General features: G+C 39.4%; 1 protein-coding gene across 1 annotated transcript; it reads left to right on the top strand.

Annotated features, from left to right (window-relative positions):
• The first annotated feature begins 17 nt into the window (after window positions 1-17).
• Window positions 18-21,488, top strand: LOC148836369 (chloride intracellular channel protein 5). The gene is made up of 6 exons (XM_088913328.1): window positions 18-927; window positions 12,717-12,826; window positions 14,904-15,029; window positions 15,203-15,309; window positions 17,935-18,116; window positions 18,525-21,488. Exons 1-6 carry the CDS (start codon window positions 145-147, stop codon window positions 18,684-18,686), a joined length of 1,470 nt encoding a protein of 489 aa, XP_088769454.1. The 5' UTR covers window positions 18-144; the 3' UTR covers window positions 18,687-21,488.
• The last annotated feature ends 1,327 nt before the right edge of the window (window positions 21,489-22,815 follow it).

Genomic DNA, 22,815 nt, shown 5'->3' with positions numbered 1-22,815 from the left:
CCACAGTAACCACAGGGACACAGAAACACTGGCAGGAGTCGGAGAAACAGCCAGAGAAGACAAACAGACCAGCATATTACCACTTACACTGACCAAGCAGATTATAACAGACACACACGCAGAAAGACACAGTATCCCAGCAATATGGCCCAGACTGAGAATGATGTGGCCACCATGGGGCCCAAGTCGGAGTTTCTCAATGGAGACCTGACCAATAGCACTGGGGAGCAGAAGGCGTGGCAGGACAGTTTGGCAGGGGAGAAGGTGAGAGAGAAGGCACAGGACGAGAGTCCTTGTCTAGCCGAGGAGAGTGAAGAAGGCAGTGCACCCACTGAAGAAAACAAAACTCCCAATGGGAAAGAGGGCACAGAAGAAGAGGGGGAGAGACTGGAGGATGAGACAACAGCAGAAGCAGAACAGACAGTGGAAGGAATGGAGAAGAGCACTGGTTCTTTAGAGAGAGAGGTGACTAATGGTGGAAATACACAGGAAGAGGAGGCTGGGCCTACTGCTGCCACACCTGATACCATCTTGGAAGCCTCCGGCATCCCAGGTGGACAAGAGAGAGGAGAGAAGCAGGGGACTGAAGGAGAGGTGAAGACTGAGCAGGAAGAATACCTGCAGAGAGGGAAGAGGGAGCCCAGAGAGACAGAGGAGGGAGTGGGGGAAGCAGTGGAGGAAAGCAGCAGCAGCAGTGAGGAGTCAAGCAGTGATTGTGAGGACGAGGTCGAGGCCGAGGCTGGGTCTACTGCAGAACAAAGCCAGAAGGAGGTGGAAGATAATGGTCTACCAAGGAAGAAGGAAGAGGTTGTTGAGGGAGAAGCAGTTCTGGAGGCACCAAACCAGGAAGCAGCGATAGGTCCTGGGACATTCAGGGAGGAGAGTGGTTCTGAACCTCAGGAGTATGACATCTCACTGTATGTCAAGGTAGTACCATTTTTATTTTCCGTGAGGGTCTGACATCGCATCAACATTGCTAGCACAAGGTTTATTGTACAAGGCAGAGAATTTGAGTGCTTCAGTAATTAAGAGTGCTGGATTGCTCTGTGTTTGATTTGTAGGCTATACCATGGTTAGCACAGTGTTATAATGTAAGTAGGCCTTATGGTATTCAAAGGAACAACAATGGGTTTATTCCATGCTGAAAAGAGAAGAGAGAAAATACATTGTTTCGGCTGTGAAGCCCTCTTCAGGTGTGAGCAGTATCCAGCTACCTATGGTATTCAGCCACTCAACATTAAAAAGTAGAATGTAGTGTTTTCTTAATCAGTTTAGTGTTAAAGTGTTTTGCTGCTGTGTATTTAGTAGCACAGTATTAAAGCAGTACCTCAGCTTTAGAGAGCTGCACTGTAGTGTGTTTAGCAATCCAGCACTAGGGCAAAGATCTGCAATGTGTTTAATAGCTTAGTCTTAGGGTGGTGGGCTGCAGTGTATTCAAATGCTGGGTTTTAGAACAGCGGGCTCTGTATTGTTATTTTAGAAAAAAAGTAGGAGTTTCCAGTTAAACAATAGGTTTTGTATTTATACGTAATTGCAGTTAATTGGTTAGGACAGTGATATTACCTGTAATCTTTGCTTGAGTATAACACAAGTATGGCACTAGTATGTATGGATAAAATTAGGATTTTCTTTCATAATTGCTTTGAAAAACCTTTATTTTTTCGCAATGTTGAGCAAGGCAGGGTCAATTATTAGTGTATGTTGCTTTGCAGATAACAAATGTGATGGGTTAGTAGTCTTTGCACAATGTCTGCATTTTGAAGTCACTTGTTTAATGAAAAGATCATTGACATTAATTTCTAACAGAAGAGTTAAAATGTTGTGATTAAAGTATTAAGTACAGTGTACATTTGCAAATTATTTATTTTGGGTTGTTATAAATTAAAATTAATTTTTCCAAGACCTGAATCTTTCCACCAGAGTACTGGTGGGTGAAATCTGTCTAAAGTATTCAGGAGTTAAATTTGTTCTGAGTAGCTAATGGTCTCCCCATAACCAGGCCTTAGGTACAGGGGTATATAACTGTGGGTATTGGTTGAGTTCAGAGACATTCAATCTGAGTGAAAAGACCCACTCACTATTTTAACACACATTAGTGTTACTACAGTAATGTTACTAATCTCCTGATGGACATTTTATAAAACTATTTCTAGCAACACTTCAATTTCTGGGCTACCAGGATTAGCTCTCTGTGGGATGTTTCGAAATAAGCTTATTTCATGAACATTTAATCCTCATACATATCCCAAAAATGCATTGTGTTCTGTATATTATTTCTGTGATATGTATTTCTTTGCAAAGCAGTGCACTTAGCTGAAGAAATCCAGGTATGTTTGGTGTGTGTGAAACCATTGCTTTTGAATTTCAATATTTACTGTAAATAATGGAATGTTGCTTTTTTAAAGTGAATGCTGAGTAGTGTTCATTACAAAAGGCTGTCAGCTCACTCATTGATGCCTGCAAAGGATTGTGCTTCATCAGAAGAGAAATAGTGCATGTTTAACCACCAAATGTGAATCACTATGTGCTGTAAACCAGAGATTATATCACACCACTTGTTTAATGAGAAGGTTCATGTAGTTACAGTACAGTATGTAGCTTGATTACAGCATTTTTAAAGCCAAGGCACTCTGATTTAGATGTGTCGTACCAGAAATAACAGTTCCAGTGACAGCAAATAGCAACACAACATCAAAGTTTTGTAAATTAAAAAAAGTATATTTTTCTCATCGTTAGCCTCATTTTCAAATGCAGTTTTAATACTTCTGCAAACAACAACTTCAAGTGAGTCAAACTTAGTGGTCTGATTCTAGCTTATTCCTTTCAGGATATATATTGCTCTCCTTAATGCTGCAGCAAATTATCACAATGTTTTATTTCTATCCATCTTATGAGATTATGACCTAGGTGGGGCTGCACTTCATCCACCCATCCTTTCATTTTCTAACTGCTTCATCTAATTCATGGTCTTGGCCAGTCCTTGCAAGCAATAGGCACAAGGCAGGGTACACCCTGGACAGGACATAATTCCATAGCAAACCAAACGCAGACACACTCATATGAGGGCCTTTTTTCCCACAAGCCAATTAAACTACCAGTATGTCTTTCGTCTAAGGGAGGAAACACATGCGATCACAGGGAGAACATAGAAACTAATAGGCCAGGTCACAATTGAACTTTTAACCTTTCAAGTAAAAATGTATTTCTTTATTTCCATTTGAATATTGGTCATATCCAAAACATACTAGATTCTAATTCTTGGAGAGACATGAAAGTGTGCAGAAAAAAATGTTTGAGAAGAACCTCTTCACTCCATATTGCCTGAAATTGCAATAAAATGAGTGCCCGTATCACCCTGGCAACTGACAGCCATGACTACGGCCAGAGACAGGAGCTTAGTCAATCTGTGTGTCAGATTTACAGTAACTGGGAGACACTCATAGCCTAACACCTACAGGTGGATAAGCCACTGACCCAGCCACAGAGTGTCAGCATTAGAGACAGCACAGCACAAGGTCAATCCAGTCTATTGCACTTATTCAAGCACACATATTCTCACTTTCACACCAACACACACACAGGTGGAGAGAGATGAAGAGTGAAGGACAGGGGTGTTGCTGGAGAATCCCACAATTGAAACTCTCTTCTGAGTTTCTACCAAAGAACCCCTGAAATATAGTAAAATAACTATGATGAAAATACTGAGAACAAGGACACTGACTTATAAGTCAAAATCCATCCCTTCACCAAACCCATCATTGATGGATCCACACAAATATGTGTAACATGAATCCTGGTGGAGGAATCCACACGAATAATGATTCAGACAGGACAGGATCCAGTGGTGCCAGAGGAGGGAATGTGAATTCTCCCAATGTTGTAGCATAAGTTAACATACGAAACATGTTTCTGTCGCAGCAAGAGGTAAAGCTAAAGACATACAGTATTTTAGCGTGATTACCAGGTAAGAGCCTGGAATACCCAAGAAGAGGAAACCTGTGACCTAAATGGAACCACATCTACATACAAGTACTCACAAAATGTGTAAAATGTGCTTATAGTGACCAATGGAAATAGTGTACAGCATGGATTTCCCAATCCTAGTCCTGGGGGGCTGGTGTGTCTGCAGGATTTCAAGGTCTGTTTAAAACAGCAGAACCTGAAGCGTTGGTAGAAGCTGTTAAATTGGTCCAGTTAAGCTAGTATCCAACTGGTTTGGCCTGTTAAGAGATATTGTGGAATGAAAACCCACAGATACACTCACCAGGACCAGGATTGGATAGCGCTGGTCTACAAGGTGTCAAGCACACTCTTAAAGAAAATGCAAGAAGTGAACCATTATTATATATTGTGCTGGGAATGTTATCTGTAACACAGTAATCTCTGTTTATAAGAATAAGAGGGACTATTTGGCCCATCTTGAAGGCTTGGCAGCTAAGTGAATCAAACGTAACCCAGAGTTTGGACCTCAACCATTAAGCTGGGAAGAATTCCACAAAATTAGTTAAACAAGGTCTTCCCTACATAAATCCATATCTGTGTCTGTTGAATAAAAGTATACCAAAGAGTGAAAGCTGATAAATATTCAAATTTAAAGAGATAATGAGAAAGGGATGGGAGAAATATTTTTCATAAAAATCATATGTCCTGACAAGTGTTGGTGTATTTAATAAGTACCGTTTTTTAGAAAATGAAGATTCACCACATTCATCTCATCAATCTGAATTCTTCTAAGAATTATTTTCTTTCTTTCCCTTCCTTTCTATCTGTCAGCTAGACATGTCTGAAGCAGTGTGGAGGCTGCAGGAGCTCTGAGCAGGGGGTGGGGGTGTCAAGCCTGGCTGCCTTGCACTCCACACCCTGCAGAGTGTGTTTCTGTCTGTGCACATCAGCTCAGCAGCCTCCTTTAATTTACCAAGAAGGGATGAGCATCTGCACCCAAAGTCTAGCTACCAGAGTTTTAAATAGCTCCCAGCCCACCCACAAACAGCTGGCACAGCCAATAAGAGTCTTAATTAGAGGGCAGCAATATTCAGCTGATTAGGCACTAACCCAGTTTACAAGGAGGCACCAGAGCCTGCTAGTTCCCAGCTACCCATGATGCCAATTTTCACCTTTATGCCTGGACTTAGAATGGGGAGCAACTCCTTCAAGCTTTCTGCAGTCACTGTGGTTGATCAAACTTCTATTTTACATAGAAGAATTAAATAGAAGTTAAAGACTTTAAAAGGAATGAAAAAGACAAGCAATATGATATTGTTTTCTGAGTGAACACTGTCCCAGATTCTCAGCTGACTGTCATACTATACACCTGAAAAAATTAAGCTTGATAGGCCCTGAAGTTGGAACTAGAGTATTTAATAGATACGACTTTAGAACAGATCTTATACAAGTATCCTGTGAAGTTTCATGATAAAAGCAGAACGAAATCTAAAAAAGCACAAATGTAAAAAAGCACTGAAAGACAAAATCTGTAACGCTGCTCTGGAGAGGAGATAGGGATCCTATGCAGACGCAGGAGTAGGTGGGAGTCACGGCAACTGACAATCCAAAGTTAGGAGCCAGATCGTAGTCAGAGGGAGAAAGGTAAGTCAAAATCCGTTAAAGACACTGGTGGCTAACAATCCAAGTCGTGAGGCAGAATCGTGGTCAAAAGGAGGAAGGTAGGTCGAAATCCGTAAAAGACACTGGTGGCAAACAATCCGAGGAGCAAGGCAAAATCCGAAGACCGAAGACGAAAAGGGTAGTCGATAATCCAGGAAAACAAAAGGTATAGTAAACGCTGGGTAGAGCTCACGAGGTGAATATTCAATACCGAGCAGCGGGAAGCGGGTTGAGAAGGTTTAAATAGTGCTGCTCGCCGCACAGTGGAGCGTGTGCTGATGGATTAACACGTGTGGCAGCATTTGTTATTATTAACCCGCTACTGGTACTGGTCAGCTCTTTTGCGAGATGATCTCCACTGGCTGGTGGTCATGACACAATCAAGCATAGAGAAGTGCAGTATGTTAAAACACAGTTCAAAGTAGAAAAGTCAAACTAAATTACATCTTCTAAGCGACTACTGGAAAGCTTCAACCAGACCTTACAAATGCAGTGCGGTATGCTTTCACAAAAGCTGAGACAAAGGCTTTGCCTTCATTTGCTCTGGTAGGATCCTACAGTGCACCCTGTTTCTTGGAGCTGGGCTGCTATGGTTATCGGGGTTTTTTTCACACAGGAGTTAAAATACACTGCTACCAAGAGTCGACTGGGCTATGCGTTGTCTCAGTGCTCCTTAAAGTTATACATTTTAACATAAGTAATGCTCTTCTTGGTAGTAATACATGTCTTTCTCATTGGAGTTGCAAGCCACTTAGTATTAAAAATGTAATTAAACATAGTGGAGAAATTGAATGTAAAAGGGATATGTTGTTTAAAAACTGAGTGTTCAGCCTCATGGCTCTGACTAGTCTCTGGGATTGAACTATATCAGTCATTGCCTTGCTACGCAGACTCTTGGAGACCTATAGCAGGGCCTGGACCCCATGCAGCTATTCTCACAGAGAAGCCAATACTGGTGTTTGTGGGAGTAACATGGACCAATACTTTAGAGTGCAGGACGAAATCCCTGTTTAATAACATGGCCCAGCACCAAGCTGGATGTTTTAAGCTTGGGGAAAAATGTTTTAATGCCTTCTTTCGGTCCTTTTGAAGCTTTTCGACAAACAAACTCTTTGTGCGGCAGAAGAAGAAAAGGAAAGTATATGTTTTGGTAAAAACAGCCTATTTTAGACCTGCGAGAGGAGAAGTACCTTCTTTTTTTTTTACTCCACTGAAGGTCAAACGCAAATACATTGCTTTATCTACAAATACAATGCAAATACAGGTGCTTTTCCTCACTTAGATCCTTCCATTCATTTCCCTTAAGTACTAACTCAAAGCCCAAAAGACTTGCTTTAATTGGGGTGTTGGTGTTTAATGCTAACATAAGGGGCATTTTGACATGGTAATAGTAGGAGTTGCCTATGGGGGGTGTTAAGCATATATTGTGCATGGTGTCTGTTCACATTGCATATGGACTGTCTATTCAGTGTCAGAGCCCCCGTGCAAAGGCCTGTCAGATTTGCTAAAGACTCTGTGCTGGCTGTGCTCTGGACAGAAAAAATAAAAGTGCCTTATGTATCTGGGTTCCCATTGGGTGCCTGGAACCACTTGACTATTCTCCCCACCCAGGATTCCCAGACACCCCAGGATGAGCGGTGCCCTTCTTTTTCTACTCATCATTTTCAAACAGGATGCCTCTCAAGTCAAACTGACATACAGAAATAACAAAGCCGATATAAATCCAATTTTAACCACAAATCTAATATTATACAATCCAGATTTTATCCAAAGAATAATACTCCTTTGCAAAATAAAAGCTCTACTGACTTCATTCACCAACATCTGTTTTCAATTCTAGCAAATTTGCTAGTACATATATATAAAAGGCAGTAACTGTTAAAACAAAACCATCCATGCCTGAGCCGCAGTTCTATTCTTTAGCTTGTCATTGAGATTTACTTTTGAAAACAGACCTTAAGATGGTTGCTTTTGGGAGAGAAGGCTACATATAAAAAATAAGATATTAAAAGCAGCATTGCATGATACAAATTTGCATATGTTAAAGAGTTATAAGGTGAATGTTCAGAGTCACAGAGATAGGAATGTTTCTTCTCAGGGATGATGGAAGATAATCTTTGATGTTCTGGAGACTATGTGGACCTCAAAATGAATTTATCCTGGACTCTAGTATGAGAACTGCAGATCCATACCACAGTACCACAGAACTGTGGTCAAGTATGATTGCTGTTACCCTTGACTTTTGCAGCTACTCTCCTTGCTTCATAATTAGTGGTGGCCGCAATTAAACCCTGTCGCGACATCAGTCTACCACTGAAACATATAGTGATTTTTTCAAAAATTATTGTGCAGTTAATCAGTAGTCTGTTTGGAAGTTCAGGACAGAGCTCTCCAGTTTTGATCCTGAAAAACCCTGTCTTTCAGGTTTTATAAATGTTTTCATTCAGTGACTTAAAGTGGCATTAATCTTGAGCAATTAAGCTAATAAAGGTTCAATCCAGCAAATAAGAACTGGGCTACATCAATACAAATCAGACGACCACATAATAGTCCAAGACCACGAATAGAGACTCTTGTTTATTTGGATGGCACTTAGTGACTAATTAGAGGTATAGACATATAACTGTAACGTAGTGTTTTGTACTGCATTGTACTTGTTTGTGAATTCTGAATAACATATTAAAAAAACAAAGTAGATTGGAGGTACACACTTCCCTATTCTCTCTCCCGGGAAGGGGGGATGGAGCTGCAGTCGGCTAATCTCTAGGTAGCTCTGCATTCCTACTTCAAACCTCTAATCAGATTAACACCCTCACAATGCTGTAGGGTGGGTGGCAGGCAGCGGGGTATGAGGGGATAAGCGTTCTGTGCTGCCACACTTGCACTGCAGTGAAATAACAGAATACTGATACTTGGCAGAGGCACAGTGGATAGAAGTGCTGTCTTGCAGTGCCGGGGCCCTGCATTGTGAACTTGGGTTGCTATCTGCGTGGAGTTTGTATGTTCTTCCCTTTGTCCATGTGGGTTTCCTCTGGGTGCTCCAGTTCTTTCCGGTGGTCAAAAAACATACTGGTAGGTTAATTGGCTTCTGCGATAATTGGCTCTGGTGTGAGTATATCTTCCCTGTGCAGGACTGGCATCCTGTGCCCTCCTTGTGCCTGTTGTTTACCAGGGTAAATGGTCGCTGGTTCCTCCGTGACACTGAATTAGAAGAAGAAGTTAGCAAATAGATGGATGGCACATTGGAATATTGTTTCCAGATCCTGGGCATAGCAGTTCATTGAGCCAGAATTTGTCCTGGTTTCTATAGCATTAAATGAACTTAGGAGCACGACTTCTGATCCCTCCTAGGAATCACCCCCAGAAATGCTGGTCCCCCCTTATACAGCTGGGTGGACAGGTGCGACTAGGGTAAAGCACTTTACTGAAGGTACAACAGTGTGGACCTGAACCCACAACTAGTCACAAGACCACAGACCTTCCAGCTACACTATACTGCTAACAGTGTACTAATAAATACTGTACTAGTACACCTCTTAAACTCAACACTCCAGTTTTCAGTAGGCATACAAGCATGTCAATACCATTTATTGCAGTGTACTGTGCAACATTCAGTTCCGTTTTAACCCAGGTTGTAATAACTCTGTTAATATTGCTGGTTTTTACATACTTTTTGCTGCACATAAAGGATCCCATACTATGTTTGTACATACTGTATAAATACCTAAAACTGATTGAGCACATCTGATTTATCACCAGCACATTCTCTCTTACCAACTGTTTACAGCCAGGACCTGGGTGGGTATGAATGGAGAATATACAGTCACAAACATATGCACTGCCACTCATTTGAACAACATATTCATTAATTCATCCATGTATATCCAAATAGGTACAGTATTACAAATTACACCCAGATCAATTCATTTAATTTAGACAAGAGGTGCCAATGCTTTTGACTGTACTTGTAGCTGATAATGTTCTTCCTCTGAGCCACTGACAGAAAAACACAAACAGCATAGACAGGTTTACCATAAAGCACACATTCTCACATTAGCTACTGGAGACATTACACACACAAGCTGTTTATCTTCAGAAGGAGATGAAGTAGCTGATGATCTGAAAAGTTTTGCTAATGAGATAATTAATCAATCAGTCAGCTCTATTTTTACTGCATCAACTGAATCCCACTTTATCTGAAGTACATTCTTAAAGCGCTTTTTAAAGTCAGATGACTTAAGGTTAAATTTATTTTCTTAATCCAAAGTAAACAAATTTTCAAAAAAATAAAGTATATTTACTATATATATATACATGATTATTTTGCAGACTTCCAGCTTGAGCTCAATCTGTGCTATTGAGAGGGATGGAGGTCAGTGTATGGGGTCCATGTTTCAAGATTGGAGATTATGCTTATTAGTACAATGAGCCTTTCCCAGCACCCTCCCAGATGAGTCAGTCTTTAGGATTGCACAGCTCTCTGCTCCCCACAACTCCCTGTCACGCCATGCTCAAAATATCCTTCCAATATTGTTTCTATCCAAGCCGATCATGAGAAGTTTCAATAATGCACATTACTTTAAGTTCAACTGGTACTGCCTTTCTGGTCTGTAAGACTGAGTTGTCATTCTGTGATATTTCCACAAGAGGGCAGAGTGTCACCTCCTTTCATGAATAAGTAGGTTTGTGAGAATGGATGGATGTGTTTAAGGGCTGAAGGTACTTCTGGGCTTTTTTTTGTCTCCATCCCAGAGCATTTGTGGGATTTTATATGTGTGGCACTAAAAATGAGAATAGTGATAGGAACCAGAGAACAATTTATTTCCCCATTTGACAGGTTTTACGATTACACCATGCTAAAATTGCATCCATCCATTTTCTATCCACTCCATCCAATTCAAGTTCATGGGGAGCCATAGCCTATCCTGCAAGCAAGGGTAAGCCCTCGATGGGACACTAGTTGATCTAATGACACAAACATGCAAACACTCACACCAAGGCCAGTTTTCCCAGAAGCCAATTGATATACATATATACTGTATCTTTTCATTGTAATAAGAAACTGGAGCACCTGGAGGAAACTCACATGAACACAGGGAGAACATACAAACTCCATGTAGATAGCACCCCAGGTCCGGAATTGAGCACTACATAACCGTCCCAACCATGAAAAAAAAAACACTTGCAAAAATCTCCTTTTGTTAAAAACTCCTTCATTATTCATATGAGTTTCTTAGTAACATGTGCAGACTGAATGAAGAAACACCAGACCTTACTACACATTTGCATTAAAGCAGTACTCTTTGATTAAAAGGCACAATGGAATCACTCCCATTAGAAAAAGGAACATCACAGCAAAGAAGCAAAAAATAAGCAAAGAAGAGAAGGGTAGTGAAATACAGCTCTTTTAAAGCTACTGCATATGAAAATAGCACTTTAATGGTAACACGACAGAAAAATGGTTTTAAACTCCTATTTAGCCCAATAAATAAACTATTTTCTATTTTCTGATATCCTGCAAGGAGTCTTTAAAGCAGCACTTCACAGAAAGAATGAAGTTTAAAGCTCAATGAGCAGAACTGATCATTACAAAATGCTGCTGAATAAAACAAGTCTCTAGAACACCACAGAACATTCCAGAACAGTACTCACCCTGGCATTCCACTTTCTGCTGGGTACAGGGAGCCTATTGTCAGAAGCCCCCAGCCCCAGTGTGTGGGCACAGGAACCACAGATTCCAGCACTGTGCTGCAGCCAGTGGATGACTGCACTGGCAGGCTCAGCACCAGCTAGAACCAGCCTCACCAACACAGCACAACAAAGAAGAGGACATGACTTTTCAGCCCCATGTTGCACACTTTCTCTTGTGTTATTCCCCAATAAAACTTCAAGCTCAAGTTGCTAACTGAACTGTAGCTTCTACAGTATGTATAGGCTTCTATGTATGGGCTGCTTCGCATTGCATAATTTGAATGATTTTGAAGCCAGTGCTCCAGAAGTCAAGTTTTGTTTTTTATATTTAATTTTTTTCCCTTTTTCTGAAAAAGAACAGTCAATAGTACTGTCAACTTTTACTTCATTAATTAGAAAGAAACCCTAAGCTTTACTCTCTTCCCCAGTGGTGAAATGAGGTTCTCAGTCATTTAATGGAAGTAGCATAATTTAAAGTGCTTGTCAGAAGGAGGATGACTTGCTTTTCTTACAAAAGAAAAGAACACAACTTAAAAGAGCAACATCCAAATGACTTCTGTATTGGTGCACAATGCTGTCACAAGGAGCTGGTAGGTCATTGTCTTTGGATCTGTGGTGCCCTGAATAGCTTCACATGCATCCACCCACACACCCCTAACCCCTCCCTTCAGCCACCTCTGTCTGCTCTGGCCTTGCAGCTGTCCCTGGACAGCCTGCAATGGCTTTAGAATGCAAAGCGCCTCCCTCTCAAAGCCACTGGGCTGCTGGGCACAAACAGCCACTGTCCGCTAGCCAACCAGCCACTATGGCCTGGTTTGATTTAGCAGGGAAGAAGTTTGGATTCCCAGAAATTGAGCTCTTTGTAAAGGTAAGATTTTGTGTTCATGCAGCATTGTTTTTTTTTCAGATGGCACTTTCTGTTTTATTTATTTAAAAACAGACTAATAGAACACTCCCATTTCTCTACCTCTATGATGGTGTCTGCATATTACCTTTGTACTGTAGTTGTTCTGTTATTGTGCTATAATTGCTCTTGAGTTCTGTGCTGTATAGTATTCTTTCATATGTCTTCTGTGAAGAAGTTAATAAGTGGGGGATTTCAATGCTAGGAGTCTATGTGGGAAGCAAATAAACTCATGTGTTTGTGTCAGAAAGCACTGCCGGCCACAGGTGATTTTCTTTGTCCTTTCACTCTGATGTGTCACCCAGGTCTCTGTCTGTGTCAGCATTCTTTTGTTTCTGCATTCTGTTTCTGCCTATCCATCTTTCAACTACTGTTTGTACTGTTCAGTTAGCCAGGAATGTCTGCACCCTCTCCACTCACCCGTTCCTTACACCTTGCTGAGTCTGTGTGCAGCGAGCGGCTAGTCAAGTCTATCAGAATGTTTGCATAACCCTCCCTGCCCTCTTTCTCATTCTAGGCTGGCAGTGATGGGGAGAGCATCGGGAACTGCCCCTTCTCCCAGCGTCTCTTCATGATCCTCTGGTTGAAAGGTGTCATTTTCAACGTCACAACTGTTGACCTGAAGAGGTGAGAGCCTGTCTGGTTGGATGACCTGTTGGCATTGCAGCTCTCATTGCAGGCTCAACCACTTAAGTCCTTAAGTCTGACATGTTGCTTTTTGTTAGAAAATTATGTTCCAGCTCAGCTCTCAGTTACAGAATTGAACGCTTAATTTACTTAATAATTGATATTAATAAGAGCTGTTTGACTGTTTTCAGCTTTTAAACATTTTGGAGGTAATCTTTAACTATTTTATTTCATATGTAAAATAAAAATAAAACACTTTGAAGTAGAAAAAGCACATATTCCAAACAAGTGTTTATTTTTTCAGTTAAAGGTTTGATTTAATTAATTTTCATATTGCATTTCAAAAGTAGAACAAAATCCATACTTTTTTACTTAAGTAAATTGACTATAATGAATACCAGCAAGTGTGTGGTTCTTCAGGGCCAGGATTGGAAAACCCTGTGCTAGAGATCTCAAAATTGTTCTGTTAATTTCTTCTGTTGATTTAGAAAGGGACTTCCCTGTCCCAGATACCAGTATGGCTGTAATTGCTAGATGAAGGGGAATAACTGCCCCATTTGAGTGGAGATCAGATGGCCGGAGCAATTCTCAGGCTTGGAATGTCCACAAACTGAGCAGCAGCTTGTGTTATCATGTTACAATTGAAGTTACAATACCTGAGGTAGTGTGAATTATAGCTTTATAACCCATCTTCACCACTGGATTCCTCTTTTACTAATTGAAACCCATGGGGTATTAAGTGTTGATAGAACTTAAACTAATTTTCAATTATATTTTCTTACCACATTTTCATGTTGGTAGAACTATTTAAGTAATATGAGTATCTGTCAATCTAGTGCACTGTTATTAAATAATTAGTAAACATTGTAGATGCAGCAAATTAACAAGAAGAGGCTACTTATTATATTGACACATTATTTATCTAGACAATATGGGGAAGCAGTAGAAAGGGAAAAATGTTATGTATTTAAAAGTGTAGAATTCAAATCAAGGAATATTATATTAAAATTGTGTAATGCACTAGTTAGAATATAGTGTGCAATTTTGGTCACCTGATTATAGAAAACATGCTGCTGTTCTGGAATCAGTAGAGAAAAGAGTAAACAGATAAATTCCAAGGATTAAGGAAATGTCATACACTGACAGGCTGAAGGAACTTTTATGAGAAGACCTGATACAAATGTTCAAAATCTTCAAAGGCATTGACAAAGTCAGCCCAGCAGATTTCTTCAGAATGAATGAAACATGAACCAAATATCACATGTGGAAACTACATGGAAGTGCATTTAAAACTGAGAACAGGAGGTACTTCTTAACACAAAGAGTTGTGGGAGTATGGAAAAAGCTATGTGGCCATGTTGTTAAAGCCAATACCCTGGCTTCATTCAAGAAACAGCTGGATTTCATAAGCATCCAAATAAACCAAATAGGCCAAATGGCCTCCTTCTGTATATAACCTTTCTTCTGTTCGTATATCTGAGCTATTTGTCAGTTCAAACATGTGTGCTCTACAATGTGTATCTCACTGGAAGTTTGCAGACCCTGGTAGGTCTTAAGAGTCACTGTTACACAAAAAGCTAAGAAGTCCTGCCAACTGAAACTACCTGACCTGGGATTGCAGGTCACAAACTGCTAATGAAACCAGGCTCCAATCTACAACATGTACAGTAGAACTCAATCTGCATTCTGAACAAGTGCATTTTGATTGGTTGAACCATTGGAGAACACTGCAAAAAAGTATGTTTTAACACAAATTCATTGTGGTTTTATACTGCTTTTCGTCCCACGTGATTACTATAGGCTGGTCAGATTGTGAAAATCCACAGAGGAATTTTAAACAGGAACCTGGGATTGACATTCCTGTTATTATGAATAGCCTACAGCACCATATCGGTTTGGTTTTAATTTCTGGTCCAGGGGGAAGAGCACCACCTACTGGACCACCAACTTCAATAAATAATTGTAAAACACTGTAGGAGATGGGGAATTTAGACACTGTGTAACTTTATATATACAGTATGTATGTTGATCAGAGTCCCTAAATGTTGAAGAGATGACCACCATGTGTCTCTGATAGGAAGCCAGCTGACCTACAGGACCTGGCTCCTGGGACCAACCCTCCATTTGTGACTTTTAATGGAGAGGTGAAGACTGATGTTAACAAAATCGAGGAGTTCTTGGAGGAGAAACTGGTCCCTCCACGGTATTACTCTTTTTTCTTCTGTCTTTTTCTCACATATCAATATGCTTAATCTCCTTCTCTTGCTGTCAATCTGTCTTTCTTCTTTTCTTTCTAGATTTTAATGTGTCAAGACATTCTAACTAATTATTCTCCTGAGAAGAAGAATTTAATCTTGTTTGTTTAATTACTCATAGATACCCAAAGCTGGCAGCAAAGCACCCAGAGTCCAATTCAGCAGGGAATGATGTCTTTGCAAAGTTCTCTGCCTACATCAAGAACACCAGGAAAGATGCCAATGACAGTAAGGGCCATGTGTGTGCACCTGAGAGGCTGTTATTAGGTCTTGGTCATTTGAACCAGGCAAGTCAGCTGTACTCCAGGGCTGGACACTGGTGTTGTGAGGTTCTGATCTTCTGTGCTCCAGGGCTGTAGTCTGTGATTGTTCAACCTGCAATGTCCTCTGGTCTTCCCCAAGCTCTCAATTAACTTATAGTTCTGATTATTGGCTGAAGTTTTATTATAGATTGTAATAGACTTGTAATCTATGAAAGTGGATCTTTTAAAAACACCTGCTCGATTCATACTGTAATAGCAATAAAACAATTGAAGCTTCAATAATAATACTATCGTTTATTTTAACAGGATAAGACCAAATTAATGCGCTGGTGTCTTCAGTACACTGAAACAGTTTGACCAATGCAGTGAGTAAGGTTTTGTGGAAAACAGAAATACTCCTTAATTTACCTTCATCAGAAGAAGAGTAAATGACATTGGTTCATTTCATTAATGCCATAGTGGTTGAATAGTTTGGTTGTAAACCAGACTGAAATGGTGATAATCAATTAAACTCCTTAAGATAATCAGATATTTGGGAATTTATTTGGCAATGTATTAGTTTTTCAAAAATATTCATGATTATACATATTACTGATATCTTTATTTAGTTCTCTCCGTTACAGTGAGCAGAAGTTTCAGCTCAGAGTTGACGCAAGCATGGTGAAGTTTCTGTAGTTCTGTAGAATTGTACAAATCATCAGTACAATTGGCTGCCAGTAGAGGGCAGATGATAACCAATGACCTTCTCCACAGAGCAAACGACACACTGCAGTTTGACTTTGGAGTGAGCACGTGTATTGCCAAACTGAACAGTTAAAGCAGTTAAAGCAGCTCTCAATAATGGATCTGTAAAACTGTATTAGAACTAGCTGAGATATGTCAAAAAGATTTAGCTGGCACAAAATGTACATTGTTGTTATTTCAGATGTATTAAGGAGATATTAGAGCTGTGAGGCACAGCACTACTCTCCGCACTGTCACACTTCTTTGCTAGGTCAACAGAATGTCTACAGAGCCCTAGAGTCTACTGCTGAGAGGGTTGTTCAAATGAAAACAAGTTTTTTTCTCTTGAAAAGTTAAATACCTGAGAATTACAGTGATTTTTGTGGTCAGCAGGGCAAAGCATACAGCTTTCATGGTTGTTTCCTAAAGTTAACTGCAGCTATTTTTATCGACTTTTCAAACATTTTGATTTAGTTGATCATGATATTCATTTAAGAAAATTAAAAATTGTGTCTGGCTTGATTTAATGCATACCTCTGTAATAAACAGCAGTGTGTAAGCATTGATTGGTATACATTTAAAATCCTTGAATTATACAGAGGTGTCCCACAAGGCTCAGTTTTAGGTCCTTTGCTTTTTTCTTTATGTATAAATGACTTATCCTTATTATGTAAAAAAATAGCTTTCATTTCTAAGGAGATAATCCTTTGCTTTACATCTCTAGCTCAAATCTGTTTCTTTACAAACTGATTTTGATTTAGAGCAAAAGTGGTTGTCTACAAATAATCTGATTTGAGATCATGTTAATTGGTACAAGACAAAGGTTGAGAACAGTAAAGGATGCTTTTGTTATTTATACAACTAATGGTAAATAACTTGAAATGGCTGATTGTATAAAGTACTTGGATTTGAGAAGTGACATAAATTAAAGTTTTATGAAACACATTGATTATCTTACAAATCAAATTATTATAAGCCTTGTATACTCTATAGGTCTAATGCATGTTTTACAATAAACATTAGAAAGACACCCCTATCCCATTTATTGTTGCCTGTCTTGGACTATTGTGATATAAGTTATGGGAATACATTTAAGACTCAGTTGTCTACCCTGGATGTAACTATCTATGTTGATTTATTCTTGGATGTCCTTATAGAACTTACTATTGCTTAATTTCAAGAAAACATATTCAACTAAGTGGTCCTACTTATTTAAGAGAACTTCCATCAGTTAAAAATAACGGGGATTTTTTAAAGATAATCAGAGAAAAGATATTTTATGGTTTCCCAAGTATAATAAGAGGTTGAAAGGACGGCTTTTAGCTATAAGGCTCTGATGGATTGTAATAACTTACCCTCTGAATTAAGATCACAGAGTTTAATTTGTGTATTTGAAAACAAACTCATTTTGTATTTAAAAAAACTGAAGGTTCTTGTATTTGAAATAATTCTACTCTTATTAATTTCCAGATATTATTTATTCCATTTGCATGGCATCTATATAGTTTGTATTTTTATTTACTTTTGTTTTTCTTCTATCTTTGTGTTATTTTACTTTTTCTTCTTTTTTGTTGTAATTTGTTTATTTATTTTTTGTTTAAGTATTGCTTATGTATTCTAGGGCCCCCTTGAAAATGAGATGGTGCATCTCAAGGGGTTTCACATTACATTGTGAAAAAAAATGAAAATGAAAATGAAAAATGAGAATGATGGTGTTAGAAACTGGACCCTCTGGATATATTCATCAGCTTGAGTCTGACTGTCAATACAAAGCTGAAAGTGCAGACTGGTCTACCAGTCCAGTGAGTTGCACTAACAGTGCAATGTGGTTCTTCTATGTGGACTTATCCTGTTTGTTCCTCAAAAGCCCTAGAAAAGGCCCTGTTGAAGGCACTGCGACGACTGGATGACCACCTGAACACTCCACTGCCTGAAGAGATTGATGCTGACAGCACAGAGGAGCCGGGGCCATCCACCCGCAGCTTCCTGGATGGAGATGAGCTTACACTTGCCGACTGCAACTTGCTACCAAAACTGCATATCATCAAGGTACTGAACTGGTCCTCTATCTCTCATGCACTTCATCAAGGTACAGTACTGGACTGCTCCATCTGTCCTTCATCTATACTCCACATCATCAAGATACTGGCCTGTATAGACTATCCTCTGTCTATACTACACACAACCAAGGTACTGGACTGCCTCTTGTATTGCCTGTCCTCTGTCTATATAGCACATTATTAGGCTACAATGTTTTATTGCCTGTTGTTGGTCTATACTGCGTACAACCAAGATCCTGTCTTTATAAAAATTTCTAAAAAGAACCAAATTTATGATAGCCTACAAATGTTTAAAAAAAATGATAAAAGTGAAACTATTAAGTGAAACCCAGGCAGAGATACAAACGTGAGCGTTTCCCTGCCTGGTCATGCTTATAGTCCTGTGGGGTTTTTCCAGGTGGTGGCCAGGAAATATCGGAAGTTCGAGATCCCAGCGGACATGACGGGGGTGTGGCGTTACCTGAAAAATGCGTACCTGAGAGAGGAATTCATCAACACCTGCCCTGCTGACCGCGAGATTGAGTTTGCTTACCTGGATGTGGCCAAGAGGATCAAATAACCGGCTGGGGGCAAGGGGACAGATGTGGGTAGGGGTAAGATGGGTGTTTATGAGCCTGTATGTCTGTGTGCGTCGGTTTCTGCTCTCACCGGCTGATACACATTGGACAGAAGACCAATCCTTTTGCGCTGCTAGCAGCATTTCTATGGAACCACAGATCATGTTGCACAGAGATCCAATTTTCCCTCTTATGAGGCATTTGGGGGGGACATCAGAGTCTATTATTTTAAGTGTTGGAAGAAGGGAACATTGGGGTGCCAAAGTGCTTTTCCCATCCAGCGTGTCATTGTGTGACCGGGCTAGGATTGAGGGCTGTGCATCTGACAAGGCTGACTCTGTGCTTCATACAATGCAGTGGTGGATCTAAGATGCTCATTGCCCACCTATTATACCCCTGGACAAGTGGAGGGCATGAGCAGACCCACAGGATGCACGTGTGGCACTGCAGAGAGGCTGATAATAGTTTTTCTCCCCTGCAGTGGTGTCACAGGCATCAAATTCAGCTGAATGTGTTCTCAATCTACCCTAGGAAAACATTTGTGTTATTTGTTTATTGTAGGTTCCTTTTTTCAATTAAATAAATACAGTTGCCAGTCTTCATAAAAAAAAAATTGTTGTGGTAACATTTTACATTTCACATTTCATGCTACAGTTTATCCTGTTAGTTCTCTTTTATAATACACATTAACTTTTCTTTACAATGCTTTTCAGTTAACTCTGTATCTCTGTATTTTACAAAGGTTTTATGATGTTGTTTTCTGCTCCACTTTACTGTCCATTTAACACAGGATACCACAGTAGAGTTTTACGTGGAGTGGTACAGCACTCCACTGCAATCTACACACAGAGACCTTTCCGCTGAGCCAGCAATGCTGGAGACAGTGAATATGAGAAACAATACAGTGACAATAATTAATAGGGGGATTGTCAGAGCTTCCAGAGCAAAATTTTCCAGTGTACCAGTAGTAGTCTGTAGGAGTACTAGCAAATTCTAACAAAATTCTCTGGCTTTCCACTGCTGCCTCATCTTTGCCAGTGGGCAGGTGGAAATGTTTTGACCCATATGGGGAGGGGAATACCCTAGACTATGATGGTGTAACCAACTCGCATCATTCCTTCTGCACACACAGGCAGAGCACAGCAATACTGAGATTGCTCTGTTATCAACAGAGCATGCCTTTAATTTCAGTGTAAACTGAACAGAATGTTCAGTTAATTTAGCTCAGTGTTGCCTGGACAGCCACAGTCTCTTGTATTTCCATGGTTTTATCGTGTGCATCAGGCTCATTTCAAGAACATCATTCATACAGCCCTGCTGGCTGTACAGCATGTATCACTTGTATCCTGGCCTATGACTGCTCCCCATCTGAAGATTATGTGGTTCACAACTTAGATCTGTAGAATTGTTTCCAATACTTGTCCTCTATCTATCATGCACTTCATCAAGGTACTGGACTGCTCCAACAGTCCTTTGTCTATACTCAACATCATCAAGATACTGGCCTGTATAGACTATCCTCTGTCTATACTACACACAACCAAGGTACTGGACTGCCTCTTGTATTGCCTGTCTTCTGTCAATTAGATACTTGATAGTGGAAAGAGGAAAGGTAGTGAATCAAAGAGAGAGTTGGAGCAACCAGATGTCAGTCTGTTTTACAAATATGATGGAAGCATGATTATATTTTCTCCAACGTCTGCTGTGTGTCCCACACAAGAATGTCCAGTTCTGGTCCTAGATGACTTCTGTGTCTGCAGGTTTTCATTGTAGCACAGTTGTGTTCTGCCCAGTTTCACTAATTATTGTTTTAATTTAACAGTTTTTTTTATTTTTTTCCCAGTCCTTTAGATCACAGGTCCCCAATCCTGGTCCTGGTGAACCATACACCTGGTGGTTTTCATGTAGCTGAGCTCAATCATGTAATTACAGCCTTAATTGAACAAATTAGTCTCTCGATTGGATACTGTATGTCCACCTTTTTTGGGATTTTATACCAAGTTTGGGATTTTATTTTACTTATGAAATGCAATAGTTAAAAGATGTCCTCCAATATGATTAAGAGCTGAAAAGAGTCAAACAGATCAAATTAATACCTTATATTTATATTATATTAATACTTATTATTAAGTTAATTAAGTTTTCAATTGTGTAATTGAGTGCTTGACTGGAGCAACACCCAGCAGGTGAGTGTGCCTCCATTACCAAGATTGGGATCCCCTGCTTTAGGTGATGATAATTTGAAGAGACGGTCAAACCTACTACACTGTGGCCCTCCACTTACAGGGTTGGACATATTTGCTGCAATATGTTGCTAAATGTAAAATGGGCTTGATACAATGACACTTCCCACTCCCCCAGGTCTCTTCAGATTGTAAGAATATCAGTAATTTCATATACAAGACAATCTTTAAGGCCATTGTTTGGATCAAATCTCTGGACAATTTGATGGCAGGTCAGATTTGATACCCTACAATATACATGATATATATATATATATGTCTTTATACAATTTTAGAATTATGCTAACAAGAAGTATAGAGATACTTTAATTTTTCTTTTTTTTGTCATTTCCTTGTTTATTCCTTTGGATACTTTTATATCTTTCTAAGGAATAGTAGACTTTGTATAAAAATGTATTCTCATATATAAGCTTATTTTAACTAGGAGTCTAATGCAAACTTTGCAAATTTGAGTTGATTGTTTCATATCTATGTAGGTATGGTTGTTAACACAATTTAAGCAACCTGTGTGTAAATGCCTTAAAAATCTCACAAAATAATAAAAGAAACATATATTTCAAATAGTGTTTCGTCGATGATTTGTGAAGATGAGCATTAACACAAAAATTTGTTTGGATTCTAAAGGCTGTGTTTTCAGCTCTCTGTTTTAATTTACAGTGTATTTGTGTAACTGTTACGCGAGTCCAGGCTCCTTCTTTTATGAAACAAACATATTCAATCATAGGTTAGGGCGACCTTCATTTTCATCGGGAATATTAAACTAAAGCATTCACTGTTGGATGTGATTGGGCACTCTGTGTAAGACTGTACAAACCTAAAGACAATCACATATTCACTGGAGTCTATAGAGATGTTTGAGCCACAGACATGAAGAAGGATCCTTGGATCTGTGCTTGCCATCAACATTCCACATCTTCTTCAATGGGTGGGCTTTAACACGTCTCAAAATACTCAGAGGACAAGTGATTCATACAGGTCAAAAAGACCAGAGTTGCTCAGGGGCAGATCAGCAGAGCAAAAGAAAAAAAGAGAGTATCAACCTCATGAGTCATAGTCAAGTCTTCCTCATGATACATAGCTCACTGTCCTTTTTATGGAGAATTTCCTGTTCACTTTAAAGATGAGACAAGCAAAAACCATCCCAAAAAGAAGTTCAGAAATATTAGGTTGATTAGTCCTCCAGTCTAAAAAGTGGTTTAAATCCTTGTGTGGTTACACAAGGAAAAATTGAATATTATTATACGATTCAGACATGAGCACACAATGGACAACATGTTTCAACGCAGTAGGACTTTCCAATGTTATAGTACTAATGAAGTTTAAAAAATCTAAAGCCCTTTTGGGAATGTAACTCAAGGGCACATCTGTCTGATATACTAATGATAAATTCATCATCTGATACAATAACGTAGCATGTGTGACTGTTAATGGAAAGATGCTCAATAAAAAGTAGGAGATCTAAGGCACTTACAAAAGATGAGTCCTGAATTTTAGTTAGGATGACTGTATAAAATGCGTATAAATTACTATTCTAAATAAATTATTTGTTGTAGTTGGCATACATTTTTACTGTAATTTGAGTGAAGAGCAGTGTCAGTGTGTAGGCTGCAAATGTTAATGGAGACTAATTGCAGGCTGAAAAGCAGAACAGAAAAATAACACATACAGTATGTATCTTTACATGTGAGGGAGAATAGTGAAGGTGTGATCAAAGTTGAAGTTTTCTGATGCATTTCTTCAAATGATGAATTCTTTCAAAGAGCCACAGATGGAAAGATTACTGAAACTGTGGAAGGGAGAGGTAAAAGAGGAAATTATCACCTTGGAGAGATCTTTGATTCCCACTGCTTGAACAACAAAGAAGACTGATATATTAGTATTAATGGAC

Source organism: Atractosteus spatula, chromosome 4 (genome assembly GCF_055471065.1).
Source record: "Atractosteus spatula isolate fAtrSpa1 chromosome 4, fAtrSpa1.hap1, whole genome shotgun sequence".
Taxonomy (NCBI): domain Eukaryota; kingdom Metazoa; phylum Chordata; class Actinopteri; order Semionotiformes; family Lepisosteidae; genus Atractosteus; species Atractosteus spatula.
Note: the sequence above shows the minus strand (reverse complement) of the source record. Positions and strands in the feature narration are given on the sequence as shown.

Bases quoted from the DNA above. Each gene is read 5' to 3' on its own strand.
- LOC148836369 (XM_088913328.1), top strand. From the start codon at position 145: ATGGCCCAGACTGAGAATGATGTGGCCACCATGGGGCCCAAGTCGGAG. The intron at 15,310-17,934 runs GTAAGGGCCATG...GTTCCTCAAAAG, and splicing joins CAGGAAAGATGCCAATGACA to CCCTAGAAAAGGCCCTGTTG. The intron at 18,117-18,524 runs GTACTGAACTGG...GGGTTTTTCCAG, and splicing joins CAAAACTGCATATCATCAAG to GTGGTGGCCAGGAAATATCG.